The sequence below is a fragment of the Vicugna pacos genome, chromosome 5, assembly GCF_048564905.1.
Source record: "Vicugna pacos chromosome 5, VicPac4, whole genome shotgun sequence".
Taxonomy (NCBI): Eukaryota; Metazoa; Chordata; class Mammalia; order Artiodactyla; family Camelidae; genus Vicugna; species Vicugna pacos.
Genome location: NC_132991.1, coordinates 69976391 through 69995099, shown reverse-complemented (window position 1 = coordinate 69995099; position 18709 = coordinate 69976391). Strand labels below are relative to the sequence as shown.

Below are 18709 nucleotides of genomic sequence, written 5' to 3'. Positions count from 1 at the left end.
GGAAAGAGAGGCTGCCACCCTCTGCCTCCCTTCTCCTGGGAAGGGCTGGTTCTTCAGTGTGTGCTCAACAGACACGTGACTCCTCAATAAGAGCCCCTGGGCTCACCTCAGCCTGGAAGTCTCGCTCCTTCACTCTTTCTGCCGTTCATGGTGCTGGTTTTTCTGCTCCTTGTTCATTTTTTGTGGCTGTTTCTCTGTTTCTCTGTTTTTCAAGCCCCAATCATCCAGCAAAGTTCAAAGGTCTTGCTTCCTTCGACAACTTCAATGTAGTTCAAAGGTCCCAAAGCACTCAGATATGTGTCCCATTTTGCTGTGAGAGGTAGGAAATGGCAGGATCGGAATCCCATCACGTTTTTTCCATAACAAAACTTTATTCACACCCACCAAGGACTCAGCAAGGGATAATTCATTCATTGTATTCCCACCAGGTTTTGTGCACTTAAGATTCCTCAAACATGACTGTACATTGGAATTATCTGGGGTGCATTTAAATCCCAATACCTAGGCTGCCCCATATTGACCCAGGAATCAGTCTATTTTAAAACTTCCCCAGTGGCTCCACTGTGCAATCCAATTTGGGAACCAGTGTCTTAAGCTACAACCTTGCCTTAGCACACACCTGCCATGCATTAAGTGGTCCCCAGAGCAGTGTTCCCAAACTGCTGATAATAAGGGTTTTCTGGGCACATAGAAACTCCTGCCTCCCCATCCCAGACCCACTGACTCAGGATCACCAGGAAATGGACCTGGAAACTGTACATTTAACTGATGCCCCAGGTGGTCCTCACCATTAAAGAAGACCAGGAAACCCTGTTCTAGAATCATGGTTTTCAACATGCAACTGGAGACATTTGCATCAGAACCACTGAGGAAAATGCAGATTATAGGGCCCCTTCCAACCTATCCAATCAGGAATCTGCATTTCACCAGCACTCCAGATGATTCTTCTGCACTCCAAAGTCTGGGCACCTCTGCCCCAGATACAGAACCTTCTAGCTACCCAAGGGCCCAACCTGGCCAACACAGTAGCACCCATGAATGAAAACAAAAACGCTAACCCAGATATCCTAGGCCAAGTGCTTGGCCTTGTTTTTCCAATTGTCTTGTTAAGTTTGCATTTCTCTGTTCACACTCCTTCTCCTTTGTAACTGGTGGTGGGACATGCAAAATGAATGAATCCAGGTGAAGGTCAAATTTGAAGTCATGAGAACATAAGTTAACTGACATGTGACATTAATGCCTTTTGGCTAGATTTCCAAACACTGAGTTATAGAACACAGAGACAGTAGGAATTTAATCATACATCAGTTCATAACAGTGCCTAGCATATTATATGCACTCACTGAATGCTATCGATAAGTTACTATCTGAGGGATGGTTAAATGAATGGTTGGATATACAGCTGGGAGGGTGGACGGTAACTGAATAAGGTGAATAGATGGATGGGTGGGTAGACAGTTAAATGAGGAGATGGATAAATAGGTAGGTAGATGGCAGATGGGTAGATGGATGGATGGGTAGGTGGGATGAGTGAAGGATCTAAGATTTGTTTTCTTTAGAACTGGTCACCCCATTCGTCTTGTTCTTGATCGTGAAGATGATATGTTAATAACTGGGGGAAGACACCCATTATTTGGAAAATATAAAGTAAGTATTAAAGATGAAAATATTAAAGTACTTCATTTCATTTGAATGGTTTTATCCTTTTCTATTAATTCAATTTTGCTAAATTTTAAAAACAATAATCTTAGTATCTAAAATATTAAAAGAGGATGGATACTGTGTATTTGAATGCTCATAACATTTTGTGAGGAACTTTTAGTAAATCTGTTGTGGAATTATGAAGAAGCTGAATGATAAAAATACAATTTCCAATAATGATAAAAACACTATTGAAGGGATAGGATTTATGTTAGTGGTTCCTCAGAGACAGAAAAAAAATGAAAGAAGCTACAGATATTGTTATACCAAGACTTCTTGACTATAAAAATATTACTTTGTAGTAAAAATGTTTGGAAATAATTTGACCATTTTAACTGCAAAATCATTTTTTGCAAGTGTTTCCACCAAATGGTTATGAAAGTGTCACAAAAGCTCTTTGCAAATAGGAAAAAAAGAATCCACTAACTAGTGAAATAATTTAAAATTGTCTCAAACCATATTCATTGCATTTTTATGTGTTTATGCATAAACACTATTAAAAATAATTGCTGGGATCTACCTGACAACAACACTACTTTTCAAATTTGTGACTGAGTTGTAAGGACAATTCTAACATAATATTTCTACATCAAACATGCTTTGTTTGGAAATTGCTTATAGCATACACGTAGCTAGGCTTTCTGTCTGATTTTATCATTGCCTTAGATTACCAATTATTGTATTTCTGGTATTACTCAAGCCACAGCTTTGCATACCACACTATAATTTGATCTCTCCTATTGGCATTAGCAGTTTTTATAATTAGAAAGGAAAGGATCATAGTTCGTCATTAAATCTTTCATTTGCCTTCAAATAAAAGGGAAATCAATATTCACATCTATTATAATATTCTAGGCCCCAGAGCAATGCAGAAGCACCCTCTGGGATTGAGGCAGTTGGTGTTATGGTGGTTGTTGAGTTTCCTTGGTTTTGACCTAGACTGCATAAATCAGGCTTTAATTATATCACAGTTATGAGAGTAATACTAGTACTTATTAAGAGGGTTATAGACTATAAAAATTTGATAATTACCGTAATACAAAATATAACTTAAAAGAAACAAATAATCAGACCTTGAAAAAACAAATTTTATTTTTAAATAAATATAATTTTACTTTCAATATTATAATGTGTACGTGTGTGTATCCTCATTCCAACCTCGCTAACAAAGTTTTGCTTGATTATTCAGAGCTATTTGTAAATTAGCATATCAGATGTTTACGTGTGAATAAGTTCTTCCAAAATTCTTGAAAAGTTCATACTGAACAGTTTGAGAATCTCTCGGCTCCCTCATTTGTGGTACTATTTTGCTTAGCAATCCTTCCTTCATGAAAAGTCAAAGGTAAACTTCAGCCTAGCATTTGTCAAAATTACTATAAATTCTGAATGGTACATTTTGCTCTGTTTCCTAACTTCTCTGATTTATTATCCAGCATTTCCCTTGGAGAAGATGATTATAACCATATAGGTAAATGGTTCCAGCCATGTATTTATTCCTGTTTTCAAAAAGGCAAAGGGACCAGGGCCAATTCTTTTTTGGTAGAACTACGATAGGGAGTGGGAATTTTGTTTTCACTCTGGGCTGTGCAGACAAAATGGTCTAGGTGGGTGGGAAGGGAGTGTCCACTTCAGAAAAATGCAAGCTGCGTTCAGTGAGTCCCAACTAGTAACAGCGGCACTCACTCACATTTGTTACATCCTTCATCAGTTAAGTGCTCAGAGCTCAGTTAAGATCAGAGCAGTCATTCCTGTGTCCATTCTCTAGCCTGGGAGGCTTTCCGGAAACGAAGTGCACTCCAGTTCATTCGGTTGCGCTCTGGAATTCCAGAAGCTTTTCTACAAGGGGGAAAGCCACAGACTAAATTAGAAGGAAAACCAATAAAAGTGAAGAAGAATCTTCCAAGAACAAGGAAGAAGAGGGTAACAATTATATACAAGTAAGGGCTGTAGAATTCCACACTGACTGTGAAGCCAGAAAATTACATGTTGAAAGGAAAGGGCTCAGCAAAATTCAGGTCCTAAGAGGTCTTTGTCAGCCAAGCACCAAAAAACAAGGGAATATTCAGACGTGGTTCACAACAAAGCAAACGGGAGGGGTCTGTATTCAGTCCTGCCCCATGGTGGAGCTGGGCTGTGGCTCAAACTTAGCAGGTAAACGCTAAACCATCATTTGGTAACAGGTGGGATTCATGAACAACGGGCGAATCAAAGCTCTGGACATCGAGTGCTTCATTAATGGAGGTTGCACACTGGACCACTCTGAGCAGGTACGTGCATCAGAGACTGGCACCATCCTTGTGGGTGAATAGAAGGAAGAATTTCTAGATGAGTCTTCATGGAGCAGTTTCTTCAAGTACTTGTACCTAGTTCCACAAGCAGTTCAGCTCTACACTTGACTTTTAGAGCAAAGAAAAAAGTTTTGTCCAATGTACATGAATATCTCCTTTTACTTTAGGTAACAGAATTTCTTATTCTAAAGCTGGAAAATGCATATAAAATCCGCAACCTTAGGCTCCGGGGCCGTGCATGCCTGACAAATTTACCGTCCAACACGGCCTTTCGCGGGTTTGGCTTCCCACAAGGAACCCTGGTAACAGAATCCTGCATCACAGCTGTGGCAGCCAAGTGTGGCCTCCTGCCAGAAAAGGTAAGGTTATAACTGAAGTCTTAAACAAGGTTGCTGAAGAATCAGATGAGGTGGGAAACCAGCTACCCAAGGAAACACCCTGGGAGAACCACGCAAATTAGCCCTGGCTCAGAAGTCCAGATAAATTAAGAGCTACCTAAAAGAACTCACCTCCCCCGAAAGGTCTCCCTCCTTATGTGACGATTTCTATTTTTCTTTCTTTTTTTAATTTGTACAAAAATACTCTTTTTAAAATTCAAACCACACGGTAGTTATTAAAGGAAAAAGTGAACATCCCCTTTCTCATCCCCATCCCTGCTGGTTAAGGGTAACCACTGGTGACAGGTCCAAGTTTATTGTTCTGGCCCTTTCTCTCTTTACCCACCCATCAATCTTCATACACACAAACACTGACATAGGAGGCATATGTGCACATATGTGATTATTTACCAAAATGAGACCATAATAAACACATAATTCTGCACCTTACTTTTTCTATGTGACAATATGCCATGGCCATCTTCCCATGTCAGTAGAATAATCTACTTCATTCATTCTCATGACTGGATGTACTGTAATTTATTTAGCCACTTCACTATTGATACTCATTCAGGTTTTTACCCATTTTTTGCTATTAAAATGATATTGGTACAGATGTACAAAGGTTATACCTTTGCCCTACTGTGTATCTGTAGCATAAATTTACAGAAGCAGAATTGCTGGTGCACTTGAAAACTTTTGAGAGATACTTCAAAGGAATGCCCTCCAAAACTATTATTTTGTGCAAGCTCCTAGAAGGTACACAAAAGTTACAATATGCCAGACCAGAGAGGCAACCACTGGTAACTGAGATAATTGTTGATACACCCTTTCACTCCTCACACATTCCAAGCAGATCCCAGCCTACTTTTCCACTTCTATCCCGTTTCCCCAGCATAGTCCCTCTGCTCCAGCAAAGACTCTCCATGATTTTGAACCCCTTTGTCCTTAACTTTAACAAGGAGGACTACCAGGTCTGTGATTTGTGACGGTCAGGGTACTTCCTATAGACAAGTGAACACCTAAATATTGAGCAAAGAAGACAATGGTTACCCTAAGAGAAGTCACATAAAGTGTTCTATCGGTACAAAGATGGAGGACATCACATTAGCTTAGGGGAGGAGAATCAGGCAGAACTTTCTGGAAAAGGTGGCACTGAAGATGCACCTTGAAGAATAATAGTACAAAGAGTGAAAAGGTAATCTGGGCCAGTGGAACACCCAAACAATCCGAGGCAGCCTTTTTTTGGCTGTTTTTTTAATCTACAAAATGAAGACAGTGTGACTCACTGCACAGAGTTCCTGCAAGAACTAAATGAGTTAGCATTCATGAGAATATTTCTTTTCATACACTGGATAGTTTTATTCCAGTGTAACTGCTGATAATCATAATTCTCTTGTTGTCATCAGAGTGCGGATAATGAAAAACCTTGAGCTTGTCTCAGTGAGCTCTCTTTCTTCTTTGTCAGGTGTTGCAAGTTTCTAGGACATAAGACACAACCTATAATTGAAGTACATTTTTTGAAAGATTTGACTGCACATTCCTAAGGCAATTGGAAGGCTTGGAGATCTGTTATTTGTCATCAGCTACAATGCTCTTCCTCTCTAGAGGAACAAGTCTTCAGTTATAACAATAAATCCTTACTTTAATATATTATTTACAAACTCTCCTCCACCCTCTGAACTTTAGGGAAAAAAAGGAGAATCTGCCTCCTTAGGCCCCTCCATCCACCTGCCCTTCACAGATCAGTCACTACCTCTACCCTCTACTTCCAGGAGGGAGAGACCTCGAGTGGTGCACTGAAGAGATGAGAAATCACCCTCATTATTTCTGCAAAAGCATATGCTGATCAAAGAAAAAGAAAAAAAAAAACCCTGTCTTCTTCCCACTGAAGTTTATGCTTTGGTGGAGAGGCTTTTCAAATCTCTATTTTGTAGTCAGTTTCTGTCTTATCATTAACTATTGACTCGATTTCCCACCCATTCAGGTTAGGGAGAAAAACATGTACAGAACAGTTGATAAAACTATCTACAAGCAAGCGTTCAGCCCTGAGACCCTGATAAGATGTTGGAACGAATGTCTGGGCAAGTCTTCCTTTCATAGCAGAAGGATGCAAGTGGCAGAGTTCAATAAGAAGAATTATTGGAAAAAGAGAGGCATTTCTATGATCCCCATGAAGTTCTCAGTTGGCTTTGCTGCAACAAGCTATCATCAGGTAAGGCTCTTCCGTGGGTAAGTGACCCTGGTGTCAGACCTGCTCAGGGCCCAGTCAGCTTGGGCTGACTTGGGAAGAGTGTCATGTTTCCCAGGGCACTAAGCCCATCTCCCCCACCCCAACCCCCGCACCTGGGAGGAACATACAGAACTCCCCTGAGCCCACCCCCACCTGCAAGCACTTTCAACCCAGTGCAGTAGAGAATGCCTCGGTGGCAGAAAGCAGCATGAGCGAGCACGAGCCCCACCACGGCAGAACCGCCAGGAGGGAGCACTGCCCCCACTGAACCCCTGCTGCTCCATGAGGGGAGCAGAGCCCACAAGGCCTGTGGTGCTGTCCTTTCTGAGCTCAGGGGGCTCATGGCTTGGGTGGAAATGGGCTTCTGCTGGTCTCTGCCCCAGACCCACAGCACTCCTCTGTGCACCTGAGTCTGAGATTTAAAAAGTTGTTCCATTTGCCCTGACCAGCTGGCTGCTCTCCCAGCCGCCCCTCCCAGGAAACTGTGTCAGTTCTGCAGGGGGAATGGTAGTGGGGTGGGGTCCAAAAATCCTCCCAGGCAGATCTGTGAAAGAAAAGGCCAGTCATTCAGAGGCCCTACCCAGAAGGGAGGAGGAGGGGCGGACTGGGATGAGCACACCAAACAGCACAAGGACTGGTACAGAGGAGTTTCTCAGCCATCCCAGTGGCTCATAGGCAGGAAGGCTGTCAGAAAACTGGGAGAGGCTGGTGCCACCCCATTACTGTCACCAAAAGCAGAAAGTCAGCAACTGGAAAATCTTACATGCATTAGATCTAAATCTAAATCTAAACTTAAGAATGCGTTAGATCTCCCTTGTGTGGCTAACACTAAAACCATTCTTCTATTTATACCCAGCTACTGACAGCCAGTAGGTACACACACACACACACACACACCCCTCACACAAAAGCTGTCCTACCTAGGGACATTCTTCTTAGGGAACAAAGCAGTTGCCCCAAATCCCTAATCAACTGGAGCCAGATGGACCTGAGCAATTCTTGGCTCTGCCACTTACTAGCTGTGTGATATTAAGCAAGTTATTCAACCTCTCTGACCCACAGCTTCTCCAATTATAAAATGAGAATAATAATCCTTTCTCCTAAGATTGATGATGATTCAATGAGACACTGCGTGTAGGATCTGGCAGAGTTCCTGGAACACTGTGTACTATCCAGGGCAGCCCTAAACCCTTCCCCAGGAGATCTCAGACACACCTCTCAGGGCTGTGGCTCCTCTGGTGGGTAGGACTTTCTGGACTCCTGGGTCACACTCCTGTTCTGGTCCAGTGTGCTCATTTTATAAAGAGGCATGAGGAGGTTAACTGTCATGTATACAAGTCTGGACTGAATCAACATCTGGGATGTAAGAGATCCTAGGTAGCTGCCAGTGTGGTTTTTTTCTTTGACACCAAATGTCATGTCTTCTCCACCAATTCACCAATACCAACTAGGGTCCAACAGCTCAATTCAGTTCTGACACTAACTCCCCAGGGTTAGCACAGACCCCACAGATCAAGAGCTCAGTCCCACAAGATGGTCCCCACTTCAGGTGCCAGCCCACATAGGGTGCCCAGACTACCCACAGTTCTGCCCAGCCAAATCCAAATTCAGGGGTTTCCACTACACACCCTCAGGTTTGATCATACAAAAGAACAACTCACAGAGCTCAGGAAAGCACTTTACTTACAACTATTACTGGTTTATTGTAAAGGATCCAACCCAAGAACAGCCAAACAGGAGAGATGCGTATGGCAAGGTCTGGGAGAAGGGGAACCGAGCTTGCACACCCTCTCCATCAGGCATGTCACCCTCCAGCCTACGGATGTGTTCACCAACCGAGAAGCTCCCAGAACCCCATCATTTGGAGAGGGGGCTATAGGCTTCTTTACAAAGACTGGTTGATGGGATCATTGACCATTGGTCATTGAACTCAATCTCTAGTTGCTCTCCCCTCCTGGAGCCTGGGAGATAACGGCTGAAACACGGAACCCTCTGACCATGTGTTTGGTTTTTCTGGAAATGAGCTCCCATTCTAAAGTCATCTAGGCTCCCCCCATGAATGATTCCATTAGCATACAGAAGACAGTAAATTCCAAGAATTTTAGGAGTTCTGTGCCAAGAACCAGGGCCAAACAGCACTTTTTTTTGGTTTGGTTTGGTTTGGGGTTTTTTTTTTTAATGTTTTTATTGAAGTAGAACTGCTATACAATATTATATAAGTTACAGGTGTACAATATAGTGATTCACAATTTTTGAAGGTTCTACCCCATGTATAGTTATGATAAAATATTGGCTATATTCTCCATGTTATACAATATATTCTTGTGTCACATTCATTTTTTTATTATATCACATCTCCCCTCACCTGTGTGACTGCCCTTCACCTAAACCATAGCCTACTCTCTGCCATCACCCATGGGAGCCAACTTCTCATCTTGCCACCAAAAAAAACAAATTTCTTTAAATCAAGCACCGACTTTGTCTCCATCTGAAAGGCCTCCAGCTTCCCCACAGAGTTTGAAACTGGCACACCCAAGTTGGGAGTTGAAGTGTGTTATTCCAGGTCAGCTGATGACTCACAAAGCTGGAACAGCTACTCTCTAAATTAGGGATGAGAGGCAGTGTCCTCAGAGGGAGTGAAAAGGCCCACAGTAAATAAGCACTATTATTAGCACCTTCAAGCCTTGATGGCCCTGAGCTCCTCCCGGCCATCCTGAAGCTCCGGGACACAAATAGACTAGCGTTCTAATTCCTCCTCCTCCTGGAAAGGAAAATACCACATTTCCATTCGTCCAATCTAACAAATATTTATTTAGTGTCTCTGTGATTCAGACCTGCTCAAAGTTCTCTGCAGGACTCAGAGATGAACACGACCAGGTGCCCTTCCCCTGGGACACTCTCATGGGAGAACTGGTCACCCTAGCATTTGTTTCCTGTGACTGTGTAACAAAGTACCACAAGCCTGGTGGCTGGAAACAACAAATGTATTTTCTCACAGTTCTGGAGGCTAGAAGTTCAAAACCCAGGTGTCGGCAAGGCCATGTTGCTTCCGAAGTCTCCAGGCAAGAACCCCTTCCTGCCTCTTTCAGCTTCTGGAGGCTCCTGGTGATCCTTGACTTGTGGCCACAGAACTTCAATCTCTTGCCTCCGTCTTCACAGGACCTTCTTTCAAGGACACTAGTCAATGAATTTAGGGCCCGCCCTAATCCAGCATGACCTCATCTTAACTAATTATACCTGCAAAGACTCCATTTCCAAATACGGTTACATTCTGAGGTTCCAGGTGGACATGTACATGGGGTGTGGGAGAGGACACTGTTCCACCGAGGACACCCTGCAGGAGGAAGGACTGAGAAAGGGGCGTTGATCCTTGCCAGAGGGGAATGAGAAGTGTGCGGGGGAAGTTTCCCCAGAATAGAGACCAGGGGGTGTGGGTCTGAAGGCCGGGGAGCAGCACGGGCAAGAGCACAGGTCAGCAAGGAGCAGTCCTGAGGCCAGACTCAGGAGCCAGGAGGGAAAAGACAGGGATGAATCTGGGAATGTTCAAGATACCAAATCCCAGAGGGCCTCGTATTGTAGCAAGGAGCCAGCTTTCCATTCCAGACAATAGGGAGTTTTTGTCCACCTTGCTCAGTGGTGGACCCTTCTCCCCTACAAGATCCCTTTCAGTTGTTGTTCGGGGGAACCCCTCCCCGGGCTCCACAGAAGCAGCTGGATCTGTTCTCCCCAGACCCCTTCTGCCACATCCACTACCTCCCAAAACATTCCACACAATAACACCTGGTGCCCTGGCTGGTCCCCTACTACATTGTGAGCTATTTGAGGAAGAACCACGTCTTACTCAGTTTTACAGATCTGCAGCTGAGCACAGGTTGGCACAAAACATGTGCAAGTACTTACAAATGGCTAAGGAGCTGGCTGAGCGGTCAGCCAGAGAGTTAAAGCAGGGGAGTGACTTTCACATAGTTGGAACCAATACTCACAGCTCCTGAGGCATCCAAAGGGGCTCCTCCTAAAGCCAGGTTCCGAGGTAGGAACGTTCTCTACAGGTGACTTGAGTGCAAAACAGAGCTGAACTTCAGCATCCTACCAGGAAAGCTTGTCTCTCCGACACTCCCCGCTCCGTGAGATCCGTGTTTCGTGACCTCATTTCTGATACTGGCCCTCCCCAAGTGCGGACTTGCACTAAGCTGTGCCTTTCGGGGTTTTCCCTAGGCGGCCGCGCTCGTTCATATCTACACCGACGGGTCTGTGTTGGTCACACATGGAGGCAACGAACTGGGACAAGGTATTCACACCAAAATGCTACAGGTGAGAGAAACAAAATTCACCTCTCTATCCACTGATGACATGGTAAACATCTGGCACCAATTTTACAGTAGATGATGGCTCCCTGTATTCAAACCCTAAGAACTTGCCGATTTAGTTGAAAAACGTCTTACATGTCAAACAGAATAGCTGAGGTGGTGGAAATCTCACACATGTGCAGATCCTCCCAGAGCCTGGCCAGGGTTTATGGGTGGAGGAGGCTGTTAGTGAAAACATCACTGATGGGCCCCCACCCCCACCCGGAGCACTGCGGTGGGTGCTCTGTGAAGGCTTACCTAGAGCAGGAGTTTCTCAACTTTTTTATTTTTGAGACCAATATGTGTAATTTTTAAAGTATGGGCAACAATATTAGGGGGCTAATGTATTGTTCTAACCTGCAGTGATGAGAATTTCATCAACTGTCATCATCCTATGATTTTTAAAGGCTATTTTAACACACACACATATATATACTCCAAGCAGGAAGAGATAATCCCGGGAGGAAAAAGAGTAATCCTTTAAATTGAGTAAATTTAACTTTAGGACTAATTTACTAAGTTGTTACAGCGCACATCTACAGCTTTTGACTATCCAGTCTCTCAGCTCCTTTGGAATACACCTTCCACACTCCATATAGTTCTGAAGAACTCTTCAACTCTGATACTTTTTAACCTCATCTCCCTTCTTGCCCCAACACCTGCCACAGGTACAGGCATAGGACCTCAGTCTGGCCAGTGATGGTTCTTGAACCCCACTGCTGTGGGGATTGGTCCAGGAAGAAGACCATGGCCAACCAAGGCCAGTCAGCGTCCTTTCCTGGAACTGATACATAGATGCTAGGAGAAAGGAACTATTTTCCCTTTGTGGTTGTTTAGCTACTATGCTATAGGCTACAAGTTGTCAGAGGCAATTCTGTGCCATGGATGAAGCCTGTCTACCATTGGAAATGACACGGCCATTGCAGAATGAAGCAAATGTGAGAGGTGGTGAGAGCCCAGATGAGACCACAAAAGCCCCTAGATACAGACATACATAACACTAGCTCCTCCATCCTTCCCAGTTAGGTGGGCCAGTAAATTCCTTTTGGATCGTCATCACCAAGAACTATTCAAATTGTCCTTTTTTTTTTTTCATTTTGCATCTTTCTGGGGAAACTTGATCACTGAACAGCATTCATCTGAAGACTGGCATTTGGGAACAGGTACATACCTGCAGACATCTACAGAAAGTGTCTCTGCAAAAACCAAAAGACATCAGCAGCAAAAATAATGCTTTTTTTCTTTTCTTTCCTCCCCTCACTTTCTTTCTTTTTCATTTCTTCTCGATCAAATATCTTAATTTCCGCATAAGTCTGCTAGAGAAACTGGAAGGAAAAAAGCAGAAAAGAAAAAAATGAACAGCACTTACTAAAGGAGTACAAGCAAGTGGGAACAAATAGAAGAAAAGAGGGAGCTCAAGTTAAGGTGGGAATGAGGGCAAGAAAGAAGACAGGCCCTCAGAGTCACTCCAAGATCGTCAGATACCAACACCAGCAGATTTAAGACCAGACTCTGAGTCAGTCCATCTAATTTCTGTCTCTCTTCCTGCCACTACCACCAAGTAATCTCAACTTGGCCTACTCTCTACACCTGTAAATTTATAGAAAAAGGAAATCCTTAACATCCTAAACACAATCAATTTGAATGGAAGAACTACTGTGAAATATTACCAAGAAAATACTTGAAAAATCAGCATGAGGCCCTACTAAAAAGTGGTTTTGATAATTATGACACACTATCTTAAGTTTTAAAGGATACTGTGGATATAATTTTAAAAATAGTCATTTCTTAACTAAGAAAAATAATGACTCAAATCTTCACAGAAGTCCTTACCAGACTTGAAATTATTTCTTTTTCCATAGGTGGCCAGCCGTGAATTAAAAATACCCATGTCCTACATGCACATCTGTGAAACCAGTACAGCCACGGTGCCTAACACAATTGCCACAGCAGCCTCCGTTGGCTCAGACGTCAATGGCAGAGCCGTGCAGGTACCTCCTCCTGGTTGTCCTTCGCTGGCTGCTTTCTCTACATCTCTGGTTTTCTTTGCTGGATTCAGGCACAGTGGTTGGCTTCAGAGAAGTCATCTGTGTCATTGAACATAGGCCTGGGATAACCAAATGGTCAGAAGAGTATGTCTGTTGGAATAGGCTAAACTGGGGTGACAAATAGACCCAGAATATAATGGCTTGAACGCAACAGAAGTTCTTTCTTGCACACATAACAGTCCAGAGGACATGTTCGGTTGTCAGAGCACCCAGGTTGATAGCGATTCCTCCATCTTCAACGTGTGGCTTTCAAGGTTGTCCTGAGCATCATCGTGTCAGTGACCCAGAGAAGGGAAAGAGCATGGCGGCCAGACCTGGGAGGGATGCAGGTCACCTCCCGTCATCATCCATCAGCAGAACCAGTCTCAGGCCACATCCAACCGCAGGGCAAACTGGAAAAAATGTAGAACAGTGGGAAACCATAGGCCCAGATACTATGGAAGGAAGGGAGAATGAATTTTGGTAAACAGGCAGTCTCTGTCCCTGGGAGACACAGAAAGAAGAAATTTAGGTACCAAGTAATGCAAACTGTGCAAGTTTCCCATAACACAAACAAGTTCTTGCAGGCAGGTAAGCAGGCAGAACCCCAGCCAAGTAGATATGGTGCAATTAAAGTGTCTACATCAGTGGAGTTCCACCAGAGTATTCATCTTTTTTCTTGGTACTTATTCTCTAACTGATGTCTTTAAAAAGCTGCTAAATTTTCATTTCTTCAGAATAAAACCATGACTTCATACGCCTTAATTCAAAGATCTGACTGCATGTACTTTTGAAGCAATCAGTATCTATTTGTCATGTTTCTGTTATATAAACTGTCCACTTTTTCCACTGAGACATTGTGGGGACATACTCCCTCACTCCCAGGACACTGCATTTATGCTACCAATAGGAACCATTTTCAAATCCATCTTATCTTTGCGGGAGGACACCTCTTAGAGGCTCATAAAACAGAGACTCTTTTTACTCAGAACCAATGTGTAGGGAACCTCAAATTCAAGAGATCAAATTTTAGGTAGAATCAAACACAAGCTCAGTGTGTATGGGGGTTGTCAGCCCAGACTAGGCATTAATCCATCTTCTAGGGTTTTAAGTGTCTGTATTAAGGATCAGAAATGTTGTGGATCTAGATTATTACCCCAAAATTTTTTTAATAATTTTCTCACTTCACACCCAAAGCCAAGGCCTTCACTGCAGTAGTTTGATGGTGAATGGATGAACAGGCAAAAGGATTAAGTGTTGAACAGTATTTCACACCCAGAGGGGTCCTGGCATGTCATTGTTCCAAATTGGAGAGCACAAAGTTGAATGAAAATGGGATGTTTTGTTCCGTTTCTATTAATGGCTGGAAAATACAAAAGAAGGTGTAAATCCAAATAATGGAGAAAAAGAGAAGTAATTAAGAATATGAATATTCTTAGCAAGAGGATCTGAGAATAGAAATTCAGCTGAGCCCATATTTTCACAGGAAATGAACACAGAACGGGAAACACCGTCTGTAACTAATACTCTTCTCAAGGTCAGGGCTGTGTTGGTGTCGCCTCTGAGTTCCCAGTGTGTCAGTATCAAGCAACCCATAAGCATTCACTGACCCGATCAATTATCAACTAATAGTCTTCCACACAAATCCTAACCAGTGGGCTCTTCTCTAATGAGGATTCACTTCTTTACTCCCTCAAGAATGCTTGTCAGATTCTTCTGAAACGCCTGGAGCCCATCATTAAGAAAAATCCAGAAGGTACCTGGGAAGACTGGGTAAGTGTACCACTCTGTCTGTTGCTTCAAATGAGAAAATGATCCAAACCAGTGCTGAGAGTGCCATGGGAGGGTACAGCCACCCTGCATAGGGTCTCTGTGAAAGGGCAGGATCACCAGGTTGAGATGGCTGCTCCATGATGTATCTCAGGTATGAGCGGAGAGAGAGCACAGGGAACAGCATCACTGAGAGGGAACAGAAGTGGATAAAGAATTACCAGAGGCCTTACCCTTTCTGCCTTAACAAGAAAGAAAAGGAAAAGACTGAGCTTTCCTAAGCCACAAACACACGCACACAAACTGAGGTTTTGAGTAGAGAGGAAGAAAACTAAAAGGCCTGATTGCTATTCAGTGTGTCTCAAGGGAAATGACTTGTTTAGTCCAACTTTGCTATGTCCTATGTCTTATTTATTAGGAAATTATCTCATACTTGCACACATACTTACCAGAGTTCTAACACTTAAAAATAAAGTTCCAAATACCTTGTGAATTAGCCCCCACATCATGGATATGTAGCAAGATTCTATTTTATTTACTTAATTTCGATTTATGAACTCAATCAGAAGGTAATTGTTAGTGTACCAGCTGAGGAGAAGAAAATATTAGGATGGGTTCGATTATTGGTAACGTAACGCCAGCAACAATTGTCATATGTCAATTTTGATATATAAATTACTTTCATTTTCACCTATCAGATGGTATGTTTATTTTATTCTGATTAAATATGCCCATTCTGCAGATAGAAGCTGCTTTTGAACAAAGAATCAGTCTTTCAGCCACTGGATACTTCAGGTAAAAATTACAATAATATCTTGACTTGGCTTTGAAAATATGAGGCAATCCCATCACCCTGAGCCTCAGTTCCCTCATTTGTACAAGTTTTTATTATGGGATCCCTAAGGTCCCTTCTGGACCCCAGATTCTATGACTTAACCTAAGCCTTTGAGCTATGTCCAAAAAAAGATTAAATAATAAAAATATCCCCATTTAAAAAATCCAACATGATTTACAGTATCTAATGATTATTAACTATTCTTTATTGTGAGTAATAAGATTATCAATAGAAATAGAAATAGAATATCAATAGAAATAGAAAGAAAACTTGCAACTCAATTTTACAAGTCTCCCTCCCTTTACCATAAAACCTCTCTGTTTTGAAGTTCCTTGCTGGGAGGGATCAGATGGCCATCACCAGTTATCATTTGTGTGGTGCAGCCTTCCCTGGCAGTGGGGGGCCCCAGTAGATGCATGTTAATAGAATGCAGGAAGCATATGACATTAGTTTTACGGTCTAATGCAACAATTCACTAAACTATACACACACACATACACATACACAAAGAGTAAAGCAAATCTTCATAAGAAAGGAAATAATGGTCAGCCCAGTGTCCTGCACATAATGAGTTCCAAATTCCTGAGTTCAGTTATCCAAGAAGAGGTCAAATCTGCCCTCTAGTAAAGTCCATCTTCACTAATAACTGCATGGAATTACTGGCCCTTTTCCACCAGCTCTGAATTACCATCAGTCCCCTATGAGTTTGGTTTGCACAATCTAAGGGGTCCTTCTACGACCCCTAACAAAAAATCGATTGAGGATTTCAACGTGCAGATCTAAAGCTCAAACCTTAAACCCCCAAGACACAGACACCATGTGAAGTCCGGACCAAAAGAGTGTTGGCTTCTCTCTTTTTGGCATCCTAACTGCAGCACCAAAGCATCCTCCTTAAAATGCAGGCAAACATCAGTGTTGCTATAACTAGCTAGACTATAAATGCAGGTAGCAGCTTACATGAGCTTAAAAGGCAGTTGCAATGGATATCAATCAGATGAAATGCTATCCTTAAAACTTTAGTAACATTTAAAACAAATCAACATAATTTGCACCCCCATGCCAAGCTAAAAGCCTCTATTTCTTCCATCAGGGGCTACAAGGCCTTCATGGACTGGGAGAAGGGGGAAGGAGACCCCTTTCCCTACTATGTCTATGGAGCAGCCTGTTCTGAGGTTGAAATTGACTGCCTGACAGGAGCTCACAAGGTGAGTCAAACGTAACTGTCCTCCCGACAAGTTAAAACAACAGCAAAATTGTGTTTACATTAATAGCCCAATTTCATCATGTAATACTTGTACAATAAGAACAAGATTCTTTCAATTCCGTGGGATTGTCTAGTGATCCTGCTTTAGCCTGAATTTCCACTTAAAAAGAAGGAGTCAAGAAGGAGTTGCTTATGACAGCCGAAAATGCATTACACTTTTAATTCCATTTCAGACAAAATTATTTTCCAAAGTTTCTTTTCTTCCCAAAAAAGAGTTCCATTCCTAAAGGAAGGTCAATATATGTATCAGACTAGGTAATTTAGTAAATTGTTTTGAGTAAGCATTTTGAAAGCATATAGCAATGTAATACATTCTGAAAGTCAATTATTCCAAGGGTACCCTTGTCATAAAGAAATAAGTTGGAGGGGAGGGAAGGGCAGGTAGTTAAATTAATTTTTGTCTTTGCTATTTAACTAAGCATCCATGAAACCACCTATTAGAGACCAGGAGTCATATTTAACCAAAAGCCAATAACTTCCACCATAAAGGATGAACCCTAGGTTCCATTCTGGAAACAGAGAGATTACAGAAACCTTAAGCAGACTATAGTATAATCCAAAGTGTAAGGAATTTTACAGGGTGGTCCAATGACACATCTGCATTCCATACACAAATTATTCCAACAGCATCTTGAACCATCTTGCCCCAAAATAGAAGTGGTCGGTTCGTGTAAAATAGAAAGGACTTTGCAAATATTGACTGATACATTTTATCAAAATATCTTTTATTGCCCCATTGTTGGTTACCTTGTCCACCACTTAAATATTATATAAATAAGAAAATATACAGTAAATGAAGGGATATCTGGAGAGCATTCCAGTTTATCCTTAGGACACATTCATATTATGTCTCCATTTTCATTCTAAATCATCATGAAGAAGCAAACTCATGAAATTAGGACCACAGATTACACACATGATTATTTTAAAACTGTGTTTCTAAGTGTTTTCCACATCATGGCACACATAGACAATGATAATATTTGCATAACACACTGTTGCAAACAAGGAAGCCATGGTGGCAGGTGACCAGCTTGGAGGTCCTGCCCCAGGCCCCCTCAAAGCCAAGGGTCAGTGTCTCGGCACCCCTCTACCCCATTCAAGGCTCCAGACTGGGTGGGAAGCTGTTTTTAGAAATCAGCTGGTTGCCTGATCCTCCACCCTAAAGGTGGTGTTGCCAGATTTAGCAAGTAAAATAATAGGACTGCTAGTTAAATTTGAATTTCAGATAAATAACAAATAATTTTCTGGTATAAATATGCTCCGTGCAATATTTGGGACATATGTATTTTATCTAGCAATTTCACCTGAGGATTTGGTGTAAATCCTTGAAGAGCACCTCACTGGAATCTTCCATAATTGGGGTACAAGAAAAGTTAAGGTTTAGTCTTCCCTCTTCCTTCCTTATTATAGCTTAAGGTTCAGTCATTTCAGTATCACTTTGGTCCCTTGAAATTGTTTTTCCCTTGAAGAGGTAAAACTTCTTTTAATCAAAGAGGAACCAGAAAAATTAAATGACAGGCCTCATGCTGATGGCTATTTGTGGCTGGTGAACTAAAATATCTGAAGATTCAGTTAGTGTACAGCCATCTCTTCCTATTGTCCAATGTATCAGGTTTCAAGATGGAAGTAAACTGAAAGCCCACTGAGTTGTGTCTAATGTCCTGCCCTATCCAAGTTGAAAATGGATGGGCGAGTCCTAATGCCCATAGTAGGTTGTGTGAGTCAAAAGAGAATTTCTCATCCAAAGGGCTAGAAAGAAATGAGGAGCCCAGGTATTAGTCCTACACAGGGAATGACAATGTGATCAGAACAAGTACTGGACATGGGGGCAGAAGGGAAGCCCGGAGACATTCCTGCGCTAGACC

General features: G+C 42.3%; 1 protein-coding gene across 1 annotated transcript in view; it reads left to right on the top strand.

Moving 5' to 3' along the window:
• LOC102539248 (aldehyde oxidase 2) overlaps positions 1-18709 on the top strand; it is a 70609-nt gene that overhangs the window by 36470 nt on the left and 15430 nt on the right. The window contains exons 23-31 of the mRNA XM_006205169.3: positions 1560-1647; positions 3882-3968; positions 4157-4348; positions 6354-6581; positions 10815-10910; positions 12808-12936; positions 14671-14745; positions 15485-15537; positions 16668-16782. Coding sequence (XP_006205231.2) covers positions 1560-1647; positions 3882-3968; positions 4157-4348; positions 6354-6581; positions 10815-10910; positions 12808-12936; positions 14671-14745; positions 15485-15537; positions 16668-16782 — 1063 coding nt within the window. The remainder of the gene's footprint in view (positions 1-1559; positions 1648-3881; positions 3969-4156; positions 4349-6353; positions 6582-10814; positions 10911-12807; positions 12937-14670; positions 14746-15484; positions 15538-16667; positions 16783-18709) is intronic.